Source organism: Papaver somniferum, chromosome 5 (genome assembly GCF_003573695.1).
Source record: "Papaver somniferum cultivar HN1 chromosome 5, ASM357369v1, whole genome shotgun sequence".
NCBI lineage: Eukaryota > Viridiplantae > Streptophyta > Magnoliopsida > Ranunculales > Papaveraceae > Papaver > Papaver somniferum.
Genome location: NC_039362.1, coordinates 177,758,416 through 177,770,777, shown reverse-complemented (window position 1 = coordinate 177,770,777; position 12,362 = coordinate 177,758,416). Strand labels below are relative to the sequence as shown.

Below are 12,362 nucleotides of genomic sequence, written 5' to 3'. Positions count from 1 at the left end.
AACACGCTCGAAATTCATAATTATTTCTCAAAAATGGTTTACAAATGATGAAAAGGGAGAAATATAATGAAAACCGGGTTTGTAACAGTTATATGTGTTACAAACCAGAACGACCCACAGTATGTGTCACTGATACTGTAGCAAATAAGTCTGCCTCTGATGTACGGCCCTCGGCTGTGAGTCGTTATCACTGTAGAAAAACGACTGTCTTTGCTGGTCCGTTCTTCGTGTTCTTCAGTATTTTTCTGCTGCTGCTGCTGCAGATTTCTCTGCAGCTTGATTTTTCGACTCTATGGTGCTCTACTCTATCCCCTAACTCTCCATCCCGCGCTATGTGTCCCCTCACACTATATATAGACTTCAGAAGCTCAAATACTCGACCATTACTCCATATAATTCCCGTATCTTCTCCATTGAATGAAAATATCTTCCACGGGAAAATTTCCCTTTTTGATATTATCACGTTGTTTCCTGGCCATATACACACTCCAACACGTTCGAAATATCATCATAAGGAGTCCAACTCACTCCAGATATACGCTAGATACAAGAAATCCCGTGAATATTTGTCCAGCGTGATGTGATCCCCTGTTTCCTTCTTGCTAGCTAACCAACCAAACTGGGCCGAAACCAACACCTTTACTATTCCTGTCTCGTCCATAGGAACATGTTCTATAAATTCCAGCCCTTTAATCTCAGTGTAACATGCTCAAATCGCAAACCCTAATTACGTCAGCTCAAAGTTATTTTTCCCGCCAATTTTCAGAATTCAAAGGAAGAAGAAGGGTGGCCCTTATCTAACGTCCTGGGTGCCAAATAAAAAATGGTGGTGCCACTTACTAATTGAGTTCCCCTTAACTGAAATTGGGGTCTATTTAACAGCTGTCCTCCCGGGGTCCAAATAGCACTTTCTGAGCAACTTTTTCCACGCAAGTGTATTTCTCCAAAAATACTTACACAAACATAAAAACACCATAATAAGTATAAAATCAAGCACTAACAATATAGACACAGAGGACAATTCAGACACAAAAATGTGTCTATCAGTGATCGCCCTTGAGGGGTTCGGAACCTCCAATCTTGATCAAAATTGCCCCTGTGGTTCAACCCAGGCGAGTCATAGCCATCTCCGTGATTCTCTTCTGGTGACGGGTCAATGGCTGCTAGTCTCGCCAATAACGCTTGTCTCTGGCGATCATTCTCTTCTATATCAAACAACATTTTTTCTACTTGAGTAAGTGTCCATGCGATGAATCGTGCGCTAATCCAGTGACCTAGTCTCCCACCGAGGTCGCCAAAATGTACACAGTAGAGAATATACATGGTACAGATAGAAGTAGGGTGTAGAGACAAGTTCCTGGAAGTAGAACACAATTTCCCACAATGATATCACTGAGTCCTTTCATTGGGAAATGACTCCTATTTGTAGTCATTCCTTAAATGGGGGATGTCAGGTATGTGTCCTTTCCTATCTTGCCTTATCTTGCTACCGCCTCTCCTGACTGTACAACTGTACTTTAAGTTCCTCTAGAACATTTGTCCCTCATGGCTTCTGCACGTGCACTTGAATGCTGAGGGGGATAATCTGTTTGATAACACCCCTTTTATGATACGGGCAGGATCTGGTATCTTCCATGTCATGGGACACTGTTTCATGCTCTCTTTTGGATATGGGGAGGCCGTATTTCTTCCTTGGCATTTTCCGGGTATCTACAATTCCCATTTGCCTTACATTCATTATAAATTCTTGCAATGGTTATGGACTTGTGGGATCAAATGGGGCACGCAACAACTTTTTAGACATTTGATTACTATTGGCTAAGTTGACTGTTAAATGTATGCGTTAAAAGTTTGACTAACCCTAATTCCAACCCTCTTAAAATTTTAAAAACCACTGTTGTATCTTATCATTTATATTTAGTCTACCAAGTTGGACCAAGAACAAATTTTTTTAGCCCCACATTAATGTTTTCAGCCCCCTTGATGTGGGTGATTCTAGACAGACCAAACCACACAAAAACCGTATTGTGGATCCTAATTCAATTTTGGTTCAACGTGTTTTTATTGATCGTTGCGGTCGGCCTGGTTCAGTGGAGTAAAAAGTATGTCATCATCCTTTAGTGTAAAACTCAAGCATATCAAGGAACCGAAAAAATGAAAAAAATTTAAAAGGACCGACTCTAATTTGCTAATTCTACCGGCTGTATAGCACTGCTCTTAAGATTTTGTCTCACAGTTTTTTTGTGGTCTCAGTGGACCCAGCGGAGGCCAACAGGGGTAGGGTGTGTGAGAGGTTTTTTGGACGGTTTTCTTTTCACGGTTTTTTGCACGGTCTGTGCATCTTTTTTCCCTTGATATTATGTTCCGGCTGAGCCACTGCTGACACTTAGGTATGTACATTTTATACGAATTTGGAGAACTGGAATCGTCAATTTTTCAATTTCGACTTACCCTATTTGGGTACTTCAAAATTGATAAGACTAGCTAGCAGATTGTGAATGTGTTCTTATTCGGGTACCAAAAACGCCATACACAATTTGCTAGATTTATAATCTAAACTCTGCGATTGTGGCCGTGTCTTCTAATTATTGAAGAACATCATCCACGATCGGCTAAGCTTATAATCAAAATTAATAAAGCCTATTTTTGAGTTTTTATGCTTATTTGATCGGCTAGTTAGACCTTACCAACCTAACCTAGCCAAATGGCATTTAGCCATTTATTGAAATGTATGGATAAGGGTTAATTACTAAGCTTTATTTCATTATGGCCTTATTTTGTTTCTTTATAGTCGCCCCAACAAGCATTTATACTACCATGATATGACCGATACTGCTCCATATACAACATAGAGCAGCTTTGTGAAGTGCAAACACTGCCGGTTGCCGGCAATGCCAAGCCATAGAGCAAGACAAGAAAGGAAAGTAATAAAAGGCTTCCAACATTGTTTCCATCGGATATATATACATGCATGAAGGCTGACATTGACAATATAATATATTGTTTTATCCTTTCACTCTTTGTGATCCGTATTTATGGATGGCTAGCTGTAAGAATTATTACCACCAGTATACGTCCATGGAAAGCAATCAAGCAAACAATTCTATCGGTGTAATCTCACCTCAATACTGCACACCATATCAAGTTGATCTTTATTTTGCGAAGAAAGTCAAAAATATAACAGAAGGTAGGCACTTGGGAGTTTTTGGTATCGATGGGAATCACATCTTCCGGAGTTCCTGTCGTATCTCTAAAGCCTGTGGTCAGCAGTTATCTGCCTATGTCCAAACTCATTAGTCTTTATAATTTTTCATGTTTTTCTTATTATTGTATTGTTTTTGTAATTGCATTTTAGAAATTTCTCCACATCAGAGGTGGAAAGCACATAATGGAGATAGCTCAGACTCTAAGGATCTGTTGTTTACAATAAAGAAATCTAAGTATCTACAACTCAAGATTGAATTGGATGTGTTCTTAGCATCAAACACAACTGAAAATGTATGTGACTTTAAGATTAAGCAAAACTATAGTGAAAAATCTTGTGTCATCTATCGAGGGGATTCGGATAACATCATTGCTGAGGTAAATAATTCACTCATTTTATATATAGAAGTTCTTAACTAACCGGCAAATCAAATTCTTTGTAACTTGGTCTTGTAAAAATTTGCGGGTTATGTTGTGTAGGTGCACAAAAACAAGATTTCCAGGGATAAAATTCGTGGGAAGGACAGATTCTCAGCCACTGTGTACCCGGACGTTGATTATGCGTTTGTTATTGCTATGCGTGCGGTTCTTAATGAAATAAATACTCTTAGTAGGGCAGGTGGGGGGAGTGGCGGAACGGTTGTAGAAGTCTGTGGCGGAGATGGGTGTGGTGGTGGTGGTTGATGTTTCATAAGATGGCTAAATGTTTCAAACGTTTATAAGAATTTTTCAACAAAATTTCATAAGATGTTTCAAACGTTTATAAGAATTTTTCAACAAAATTTCATAAGCTGGCTGAAAGGATGGGCGAAGGCCTGGTGGTGTAGGCAGCAGAGGTGGGCTTGCGGAGTTTACAGAAGTTGGGCCGGATCCATTGCGTCTGTCAGTTTGCTGCGGACGATTACCACGTCTGCCATTGCTGTGTTGAGGAGGACGCTGGAAGTTGCGATCTGTACGAGCAGCAGCAGCAAGTGCAATGGGTACAGGGGCAAAAGGTTTGCTATGTCCGACCTTGGTCCACTACATCATTTTCTGGGCATCACTGTTACTCGTTCATCCTCAGAATTATATTTGTCTCAGTCATTATATGCACAGGACATCATCGCGCGTGTCTCCATGACAAAATGTAATCCAGTGGTTACTCCGGTCGACATCGATTCCAAGCTTAGTGCCACCTCTGGCCCAAAATTTTCGGATCTCACTCTATACAGAAGCCTAGCAGGTGCTCTTCAGTACCTCGCTTTTAATCGGCCAGATATTGCATACGCAGTTCAGCAGGTATGTCTATTTATGCATGACCCCTGTGAGCCTCACATGCATGCCCTCAAGCGAATCCTTCGCTATCTTCAGGGCACCATCAACCACGGACTGTTTCTCTAGGTTTCCACTATCTCTGGCTTGACGGCATACTCTGATGCTGACTGGGCTGGTTGTCTTGATTCTCGACGATCGACATCTGGCTTTTGTATCTTTCTTGGTGACAATCTCATCTCCTGGTCCTCCAAGCGTCAAGCAACAGTCTCTCGATCCAGTGCTGAAGCTGAATACCGGGGAGTAGCAAACGCGGTTGCTGAAACAACATGGCTTCACAACCTTCTTCTAGAGCTCCATCTACCTCTACATCGTGCTACTATTGTTTACTGTGACAATGTAAGTGCGATATATATGTCTGGAGATCCTGTTCAATATCAGCGCACCAAACATGTGGAGATTGATATACATTTTGTTCGTGAACGAGTTCGTATTGGTGCCATTCAAGTCTTACACGTCCCCTCTGAGAACCAGTATGCTGACATCTTCACCAGGGGGATTCCTTGACGGTTATTTGTTCGTTTTCGTTCTAGTCTCAGCGTTTGTTCCTCTCCCTCTCAGACTAAGGGGGTGTAATAGACTTTATATTATCTTGTTATCGTATTTACCTTTAGGGGATTATCTCCCATTACTTTTGTTGTAAACACAAAAGATATTATTAAGGTTTTATATATATTCTGTCCCGGGAAAACATTGCTCTCTAAGGGAATTATCATCAAATCCAAGAGTCTTTAAGAGAAGCATTATGAAATTCAGGTTGCTGGTAGAGCCAATAATTAAGCTGTAGTAAATAGAATCTTTTTCATAGATTTTGCCTGTAGATAGAGACTTGTTATCAAAAGCTCAATGGTTCCTTTCCTTCCAAATGGACCAAATGATAGATGCAGGTAACACTTTCACAACGAGATATCTTCTGGACCTAGCCCTAGGAAAAGCCGACATGCTAAGTCTTAGTAGCCAGGAACGTGAACAGTCATCACGAATCACAGCGAGAACTGCGAATTTGCGTTCCTCAGTGAAAACCGTGATGGGAACGCGTTCCTGACAAGAAGGAAACGCGCTTTTAACATGGGAAGAACGTATATCTTAAAATACCCACAATTTCTGGCTATTGAATCTGGCTAAATATCCTACTAACTGTATATTATCTTCACATCTTTGTCTAGTATATCTATCCTATATCTAGTTCCTATATTCTAGGATATCTAGCTAGTTTATCTCAGAATCCTATAAAATAGATGTAATGGTCCGTATATAACAAATACTTTTGGCTCTACACGGGAGTCTACACCACTTCCAACCCATGTGTGAGTCTACACCACTTCCAACCCCAGGTTCACATGATACACAGGCACTAAATCGGATTTAGAAAGTTGTAAATAATGAGAAGAGACAAAAGAAGTGAATGAACGAGAGCTATATTATAGGATACTAGTAGTAGAAAGTTGATACTTCATTAAGATTTTCTAAATATTGAAGGTTGTTGTCTTGGTCCTGATTATAAATTTGGAGAACTGGTAGTATAACTAAAGCTAATTTACGTTCCCGACTCGTTCCTCGATTTTCATTTTTTAAAAAATTTACGATTCCCGTTCCCGTCCTCGCTCTCGTTCCCGACCCCGTTCCCCCTCCTGGCTACTAAGTGCTAAGTGGTGATAGCAATGGAAATTGTGGGAGGCAACACCCAAATCAAACTATATTAATCATTTTTACAATGAGAAAAACATGAAAAACCATATAGAAAATTCAATTTGGATATAACTTACTTTTAATTTTAGAGTAACGATAGGAACTCCAGCAGCATACATCGACAAGGATAAGGCGAGTGCTGAAATAACCATTTTTTTTTTAATTTTTTTTTTAACTTTGTAGATGTGTTCATGCCATTGACATCAAATAATCTGTGTTATTAGGTACCTTCTGTTATATTTAACACTCTCCTAGCAATGAAGAGGTAAACATGATATAGTGTGCAGTATTGAGATGAGATCACAACTATAGAACTGATTGATGGTTGTGATTCCATTCTATTTAAACAAAAAAAAACAAAAATGTTCGGAAAATGAATTGGCAATCTGTATATAGATGGAAGGATATAGAATCATAGACTAACGAGTTACCAAATCAAAATAGGTAAGGTGTCAAGACGTTTCTTGTTTGACTTATATTTTTGTCAGCTGTAAGAGAAACTATGTAAGTGACATTAGTAAAACATGGTTCGTTTAATAAAATTGCGGGATGCATGCACACATGACAATAAGATATGTTCAATAACAGAGAGCAACTTGGCAAATTGCTATTCATTGAGGTATGCGAAAATACAGAGCAACTTAATTTACGTATTTAAGGACTTATCAAATCCTATATATATGGAAGGGAGGAACTTGGATTAACTCGTCATTTGTCTCCTGACTCTCATGCTTGCGGAAAGACATTTATTGATGTTTTTTTTCCCAAAAACTTATAATGGAAATAATTATAGATAGTATACCTATCAAGTCATAACGTCAAACCCTATCCCATATCATTTAAAATTTTAAACTAATCAACAATTAGTCTATAAGGAAATATAGGTAGACAAATTCAAAGAGAAAGGGAAGTAATAAGAGATTTCCAACATTGCTTCCATCAGATATACACGAAAGGTGACACTGACAGTATCATTGTTTGATCGTTTCAATCTCTATGAGCTCTCTATATATGGATGGCTAGCTAGCTCTGTCTACCAAGTCAAATTGAGTTTTTTCCACCACCATTTTCAATGGCAAGCAATCGAGCAATACCGAACGATTCTGTCATTGTAATCTCACCTCAATATTGCGCACCACGTCAAGTAGATCTTTATATTGCCAAGAAGGTTAAGAAAGTAACAGAGGGTAGGCATTTAGGAGCTTTCGATATCAACGACAACTGCATCTTCATAGTTAAAACCGGTGGTTTTTTCGGCAGTCGCCTTATCCTTGTTGATGCTGCGGGAGTTCCTGTCGTATCTCTAAAACCGGTGGTTAGTTAATATACCCACCTTTGAGTTTTCTATATCCCATCTCATTAGATTTTTCAATATTTCATTTTTCTCTCAATACTGATATTGTTGTTGGTTTTTTGTCAGACTCTTTCTCCAAATTATAGGTGGAAAATATATAGAGGGGATAGCACCGACTCAAAAGATCTGTTGTTTAGTGTAAAGAAATCTCAGCATCCAATTAAATTCAAAACTGAATTGGATGTGTTCTTATCATCCAACACAACTGAGGATTTGTGTGATTTTAAGATCAGCCAAACCTATAGTGAGAACTCTTGTGTTATCTATCGAGGAGATTCAGATAACATCATTGCTGAGGTAATCAGTAATACTCATTCTGTGTATAGACCTTTATTAGAAACATGGTCTTGTAATGATTTAAAGGTTTATATTGTTGTAGATGAACAAAAAAAAGACTGTCGTCCGAGATAAAACTCGTGGGAAAGACAGATACTCGGCCACTGTCCACCCCAACGTTGACTATGCTTTTGTTATTGCTATGTATGTGGTTCTTAATGAGATCAATACGTCAAGAAGCAACGGAGAATATGGTTACGGGGGTGGTGATGGGACCGGTTGCGGAGGCGCCGGTTGTGGTGGTGGATGTGGTGGCTGATGTGGAGGTCGATGTTATCTCAATCATAATGACTGCGGGACATTAAACTCATCAAACTCAGATCTCGGTGTTGCTGTATTAGATCCACATCTGTTAAAATAAACTAATATTGTTTGTCCATATTCTAGTAAAACCTCTAAGAATTCTCGGTGGAACATGTCACTTCGAAAGAGTGGGTTTGGGTGAATATGTAAACGTAAATGTAAACTTAAAACTTTTACATGTAGCCAGAATATTATTATGAAAAAGATTTTGTATACAGTTTAATTAAGTAGGAACCTACCTTCTGTTATTTATATTTTGTGTTGGTGGGAGATAAATTTTAGGCCGTGGTGGTGGGATATAAGTCTTAGAGACACAAATGATATATTTAAGTGTATATGCCTGGCCCAATTCTTTGTTGCTCTTTTAATTTTTAGAAGGATTCTATTTTTTTGTCCAAAAAAGTGCCGATCTCATCGGAGTGTTTACAAGGTTAATTGCAAGGAAAAGAAAATCATATTTATACTTCAAATATTCACACAATCTTTATATACTAACTAATACTTACAGTACACAACTTTGTAGAAATATGTACAATGTCAACCATGGATAGTAGTTGCTAACCTTAAAAGGTATTGCTAACTAGTATATTAACTTTAATGTTGATTCATTTAAAAACATGAAGTTAGATGATTTCATTTTTGATTGGAAAATCTTGTTTAGAGAATAATCAGTTATAAGTTCTCTTTACTTTCATGTATATTTCGAGGGTGTTGTCTTGAAATTTTCTTTTTTAATTCCATCTTATATTTTTCGGAAAAAAAAGAAAATATTAATTTACAGGTACATCACATTATTGATTTATTTAGATGATATGGAACTTATCAACACCAATTTTCTTTTTTAAGGACGAACAAAAATAAATAAGCATCATAATTGAGTTAGCATCAATCCCCACCTCCGCCGCCACCACCACATCCACCTCCACCACATCCACCTCCTCCACCACTAACCCCGCCGCCGCCACCGCCACCACCACCACTTCTGTTACGAGGCGTATTAATTTCATCTAGAACCGCACGCATCGCCACAACAAAAGCATAATCAACATTCGGATAGACAGTGAGTGAGTATGTGTCCTTCCCGCGAACTTTATCTCGAATAGCCTTGTTTTTGTGCATCTAAAACACCATAACCAGCAAAATTTCATAAAAATAGGAGCAGAATGTTGAATGAGTGATCATGAATTATATATTACCTCAGCAATGATGTTATCTGAATTCCCACGGTATATGATGCAAGATTTCTTGCTATCTCTTTGTTTAATCTTAAAATCACAGACATCCTCAGCTGTGTTTGATGCTAAGAACACATCCAAACTGGTCTTGAGTTGAAAAAACGTGGATTCCTTCACGCTAAACAACAGGTCTTTTGAGTCTTTGCTATCTCCTCTATATACTTTCCACCTTTCAAGGAAAGAAAATGTCTGAAAGAACTCACAAAAACAATATGAATATTGAAAGAAAAAAAAGTGAACATTTTTGTAATAAGATGCTCATTATTGTATTGACTGACCACTGGTTTTATAGATACGACCGGAACTCCGTTAGCATCGATAAGGATAAGTCTACTGCTGAAAAAACCGCTGGTTTTAACTTTGAAGATGTTATTTCCATTGATATCAAAAGCTCCTAAATACCTATCTTCCGTTACTTTTTTAACTTTCTTGGCAATATAAAGATCTACTTGATATGGTGCGCAATATTGAGGTGAGATCACAACGATAGAATTGTTTTTAATGCTTGATTGCCTTCCATTGGTGATGGTGGTGGTGAGATAGGACTCTTAGACCCATCCAAGATCCATATAAACAGATCATAGAGAGAGCGAAAGGATTAAACAATATTATGTCAGTCTAAAAGATTATAGTATTGGGTTTGACTTCCTAATTAATTACTAGGCGCTATCCTAATGGTTGGCTGTAGTTTCGAAGAAATTGTTGACAAAGAGTTTGCGAAATCCTTGAATGATACGAAATGACTTGGCTTTGCCAGCTTATGGCACGCATGCTGCGAAGAATATGCTCTCTATGTTGTTGACTGTAGACCAGTATCATGGTAGTTAATTGCTAGAAGAAAACGACTTGGTAATTGGAAGGAAATTACTCTTGACTTTTCTTGTCAACTTATTATGTTGACTTATATTTTGTTGTCATAAGCTGTTGAATGTGCTGGCGTATAGCAGTACTATTAATTGAACCATGACTTTACGAATAGCAAAACTTATCTAGAGGCTATAACTTAGTTTGAAACATGACATCGAATAAAATTGGCAACAAAATCTTAAATGATCCGGATCCACGCTTGTTTATATATTTATGGACCAAGCCTGTTCAACGTGATGAAGGTATATTTGTAAAACTGTTATCCGGAGTGATACCATAGGCAGGCTGGTCTCTGCATTTAATGAAGCAGACCATAGAGGAGCTTTACTTCGCGTATCCCATTACGAACATTGTTGTTCAGTATCTTTCAAGGCAGTTGTTAATGTTCCAACTTCGCTTCTCAATTTTAATTAATCCTTCAACGTTGGTTGATGCGTGGCCATTAATTGCATTAGTTCCTCTTGGATTCGATGATAATGTCCTTGGAGAGAATAGTTCTCCAGGATTTAACTTTATATCAAAATAATATCTTTGGGAATTACAAGAGTTAAGGCGGAGATTATTCCCCTTATTCTAAATACGGTAAGAAGATAATATTCATTCTATTACACCCCCTTAGTCTGAGCGGGAGAGGAGCAAATGCTAAGACTAGACCGAAAACGAACAAATAGCTGACGAGGAAGTCCCTTGGTGAAGATGTCAGCATACTGGTTTTCAGAGGGGACGTGAAGAACATGAATGTCACCAATACGAACGCGTTCACGTACAAAGTGTATATCAATTTCCACATGCTTGGTGCGCTGATGTTGAATAGGGTCTCCAGACATATAAATCACACTCACATTATCACAATATACGATAGTAGCACGTCGTAGGGGAAGATGAAGCTCTAGAAGGAGGTTGCTAATCCATGCAGTTTCAGCGACAACATTTGCTACCCCCGGTATTCAGCTTCAGCACTGGATCGTGAAACTGTTGCCTGACGTTTGGATGACCAGGAGACGAGGTTGTCACCAAGAAAGACACAGTAACCCGAAGTCGATCGGCGAGAATCAGGACATCCCGCCCAATCAGCATCAATGTATGCCGTTAATCCAGAAGTAGTGGAGACCGAGATAAACAATCCTTGACGAATTGTGCCCTGAAGATAGCGAATAATCTGCTTAAGGGCCTGCATGTGAGGCTCTCGAGGGTCATGCATGAATAAGCATACCCGTTGAACTGCGTATGAGATGTCTGGCCTGGTGAATGTGAAATACTGTAAAGCTCCATCTAAGCTTCTGTATAGAGTAGGATCCTTAATCGCAGGACCTGAAGTAGCATTGAGTTTGGAGTTGGTGTCGAACGGAGTAGCCACTGGGTTACATTGTGTCATGGAGGCACGGGCAATGATGTCTTGAGCATATAAAGACTGAGACAAATATAACCCTGAAGATGATCGAGTCACAGTAATACCCAGAAAATGATGTAGCGGTCCAAGGTCAGACATGGAAAATTCCCGTTTCACCAAATTAATGAAGCGGTGTAGGAGGGTATTGTTAGTAATCGGTGTGCTTGGAGATGAAGTTCAAAAAGAAAAACCCATGAGGAATATTCATCTTGTTTGATATCTAAGAGAACAGGGATTAGGGTTTTGATGTTGGTGATGGCAAAGCTGGGTGAATGGATTTTTTCTCACCTGCCATTGTTTCAAAAGTTTAGCGAAAAGGGGATCGACAAAGGCTCTGATACCATCTTGGATTCGATGATAATGTCCTTCAAGGGAATAGTTCTACAAGATTTCACTTTATATCAAAATAATATCTTTGGGAATTACAAGAGTTAAGGTGGAGATTATTCCCCTTATTCTAAATACGGTAAGAAGATAATATTCATTCTATTACACCCCCTTAGTGTAAGCGGGAAAGGAGAAAACGCTAAGACTAGACCGAAAACGAACAAATAGCTGACGAGGAAGTCCCTTGGTGAAGATGTCAGCATACTGATTTTCAGAGGGGACGTGAAGAACATGAATTTCACCAATACGAACGCGTTCACGTACAAAGTGTATATCAATTTCCACA

General features: G+C 38.8%; 4 protein-coding genes across 4 annotated transcripts; 3 read left to right on the top strand and 1 right to left on the bottom strand.

Annotated features, from left to right (window-relative positions):
* The first annotated feature begins 3,078 nt into the window (after positions 1-3,078).
* Positions 3,079-3,888, top strand: LOC113280168 (protein LURP-one-related 15-like). Its single transcript, XM_026528822.1, has 3 exons — positions 3,079-3,262; positions 3,356-3,582; positions 3,685-3,888. The coding sequence occupies exons 1-3, from the start codon at positions 3,079-3,081 to the stop codon at positions 3,886-3,888; spliced, it is 615 nt and encodes a 204-aa protein (XP_026384607.1).
* A 63-nt stretch (positions 3,889-3,951) lies between these two features.
* Positions 3,952-5,022, top strand: LOC113280167 (uncharacterized mitochondrial protein AtMg00810-like). Its single transcript, XM_026528821.1, has 2 exons — positions 3,952-4,482; positions 4,585-5,022. Exons 1-2 carry the CDS (start codon positions 3,952-3,954, stop codon positions 5,020-5,022), a joined length of 969 nt encoding a protein of 322 aa, XP_026384606.1.
* A 2,179-nt stretch (positions 5,023-7,201) lies between these two features.
* On the top strand, positions 7,202-8,460 carry LOC113283787 (protein LURP-one-related 10-like). The gene is made up of 3 exons (XM_026533152.1): positions 7,202-7,519; positions 7,625-7,855; positions 7,938-8,460. The coding sequence occupies exons 1-3, from the start codon at positions 7,277-7,279 to the stop codon at positions 8,151-8,153; spliced, it is 690 nt and encodes a 229-aa protein (XP_026388937.1). The 5' UTR covers positions 7,202-7,276; the 3' UTR covers positions 8,154-8,460.
* Positions 8,461-8,769: 309 nt separating this feature from the next.
* Positions 8,770-11,788, bottom strand: LOC113280166. The gene is made up of 4 exons (XM_026528820.1): positions 11,314-11,788; positions 9,711-9,979; positions 9,394-9,621; positions 8,770-9,316 (listed from the first exon to the last, which is right to left on the bottom strand). The coding sequence occupies exons 1-4, from the start codon at positions 11,786-11,788 to the stop codon at positions 9,083-9,085; spliced, it is 1,206 nt and encodes a 401-aa protein (XP_026384605.1). The 3' UTR covers positions 8,770-9,082.
* Positions 11,789-12,362: the final 574 nt, after the last annotated feature.

Bases quoted from the DNA above. Each gene is read 5' to 3' on its own strand.
- LOC113283787 (XM_026533152.1), top strand. From the start codon at position 7,277: ATGGCAAGCAATCGAGCAATACCGAACGATTCTGTCATTGTAATCTCA. The intron at 7,520-7,624 runs GTTAGTTAATAT...GTTTTTTGTCAG, and splicing joins TCGTATCTCTAAAACCGGTG to ACTCTTTCTCCAAATTATAG. The intron at 7,856-7,937 runs GTAATCAGTAAT...ATATTGTTGTAG, and splicing joins CAGATAACATCATTGCTGAG to ATGAACAAAAAAAAGACTGT.
- LOC113280168 (XM_026528822.1), top strand. From the start codon at position 3,079: ATGGAAAGCAATCAAGCAAACAATTCTATCGGTGTAATCTCACCTCAA. The intron at 3,263-3,355 runs GTCAGCAGTTAT...ATTGCATTTTAG, and splicing joins TCGTATCTCTAAAGCCTGTG to AAATTTCTCCACATCAGAGG. The intron at 3,583-3,684 runs GTAAATAATTCA...TATGTTGTGTAG, and splicing joins CGGATAACATCATTGCTGAG to GTGCACAAAAACAAGATTTC.
- LOC113280167 (XM_026528821.1), top strand. From the start codon at position 3,952: ATGTTTCAAACGTTTATAAGAATTTTTCAACAAAATTTCATAAGCTGG. The intron at 4,483-4,584 runs GTATGTCTATTT...CTGTTTCTCTAG, and splicing joins TTGCATACGCAGTTCAGCAG to GTTTCCACTATCTCTGGCTT.
- LOC113280166 (XM_026528820.1), bottom strand. From the start codon at position 11,788: ATGTCTGACCTTGGACCGCTACATCATTTTCTGGGTATTACTGTGACT. The intron at 9,622-9,710 runs GTCAGTCAATAC...GAGTTCTTTCAG, and splicing joins TCGTATCTATAAAACCAGTG to ACATTTTCTTTCCTTGAAAG. The intron at 9,317-9,393 runs GTAATATATAAT...ATGGTGTTTTAG, and splicing joins CAGATAACATCATTGCTGAG to ATGCACAAAAACAAGGCTAT.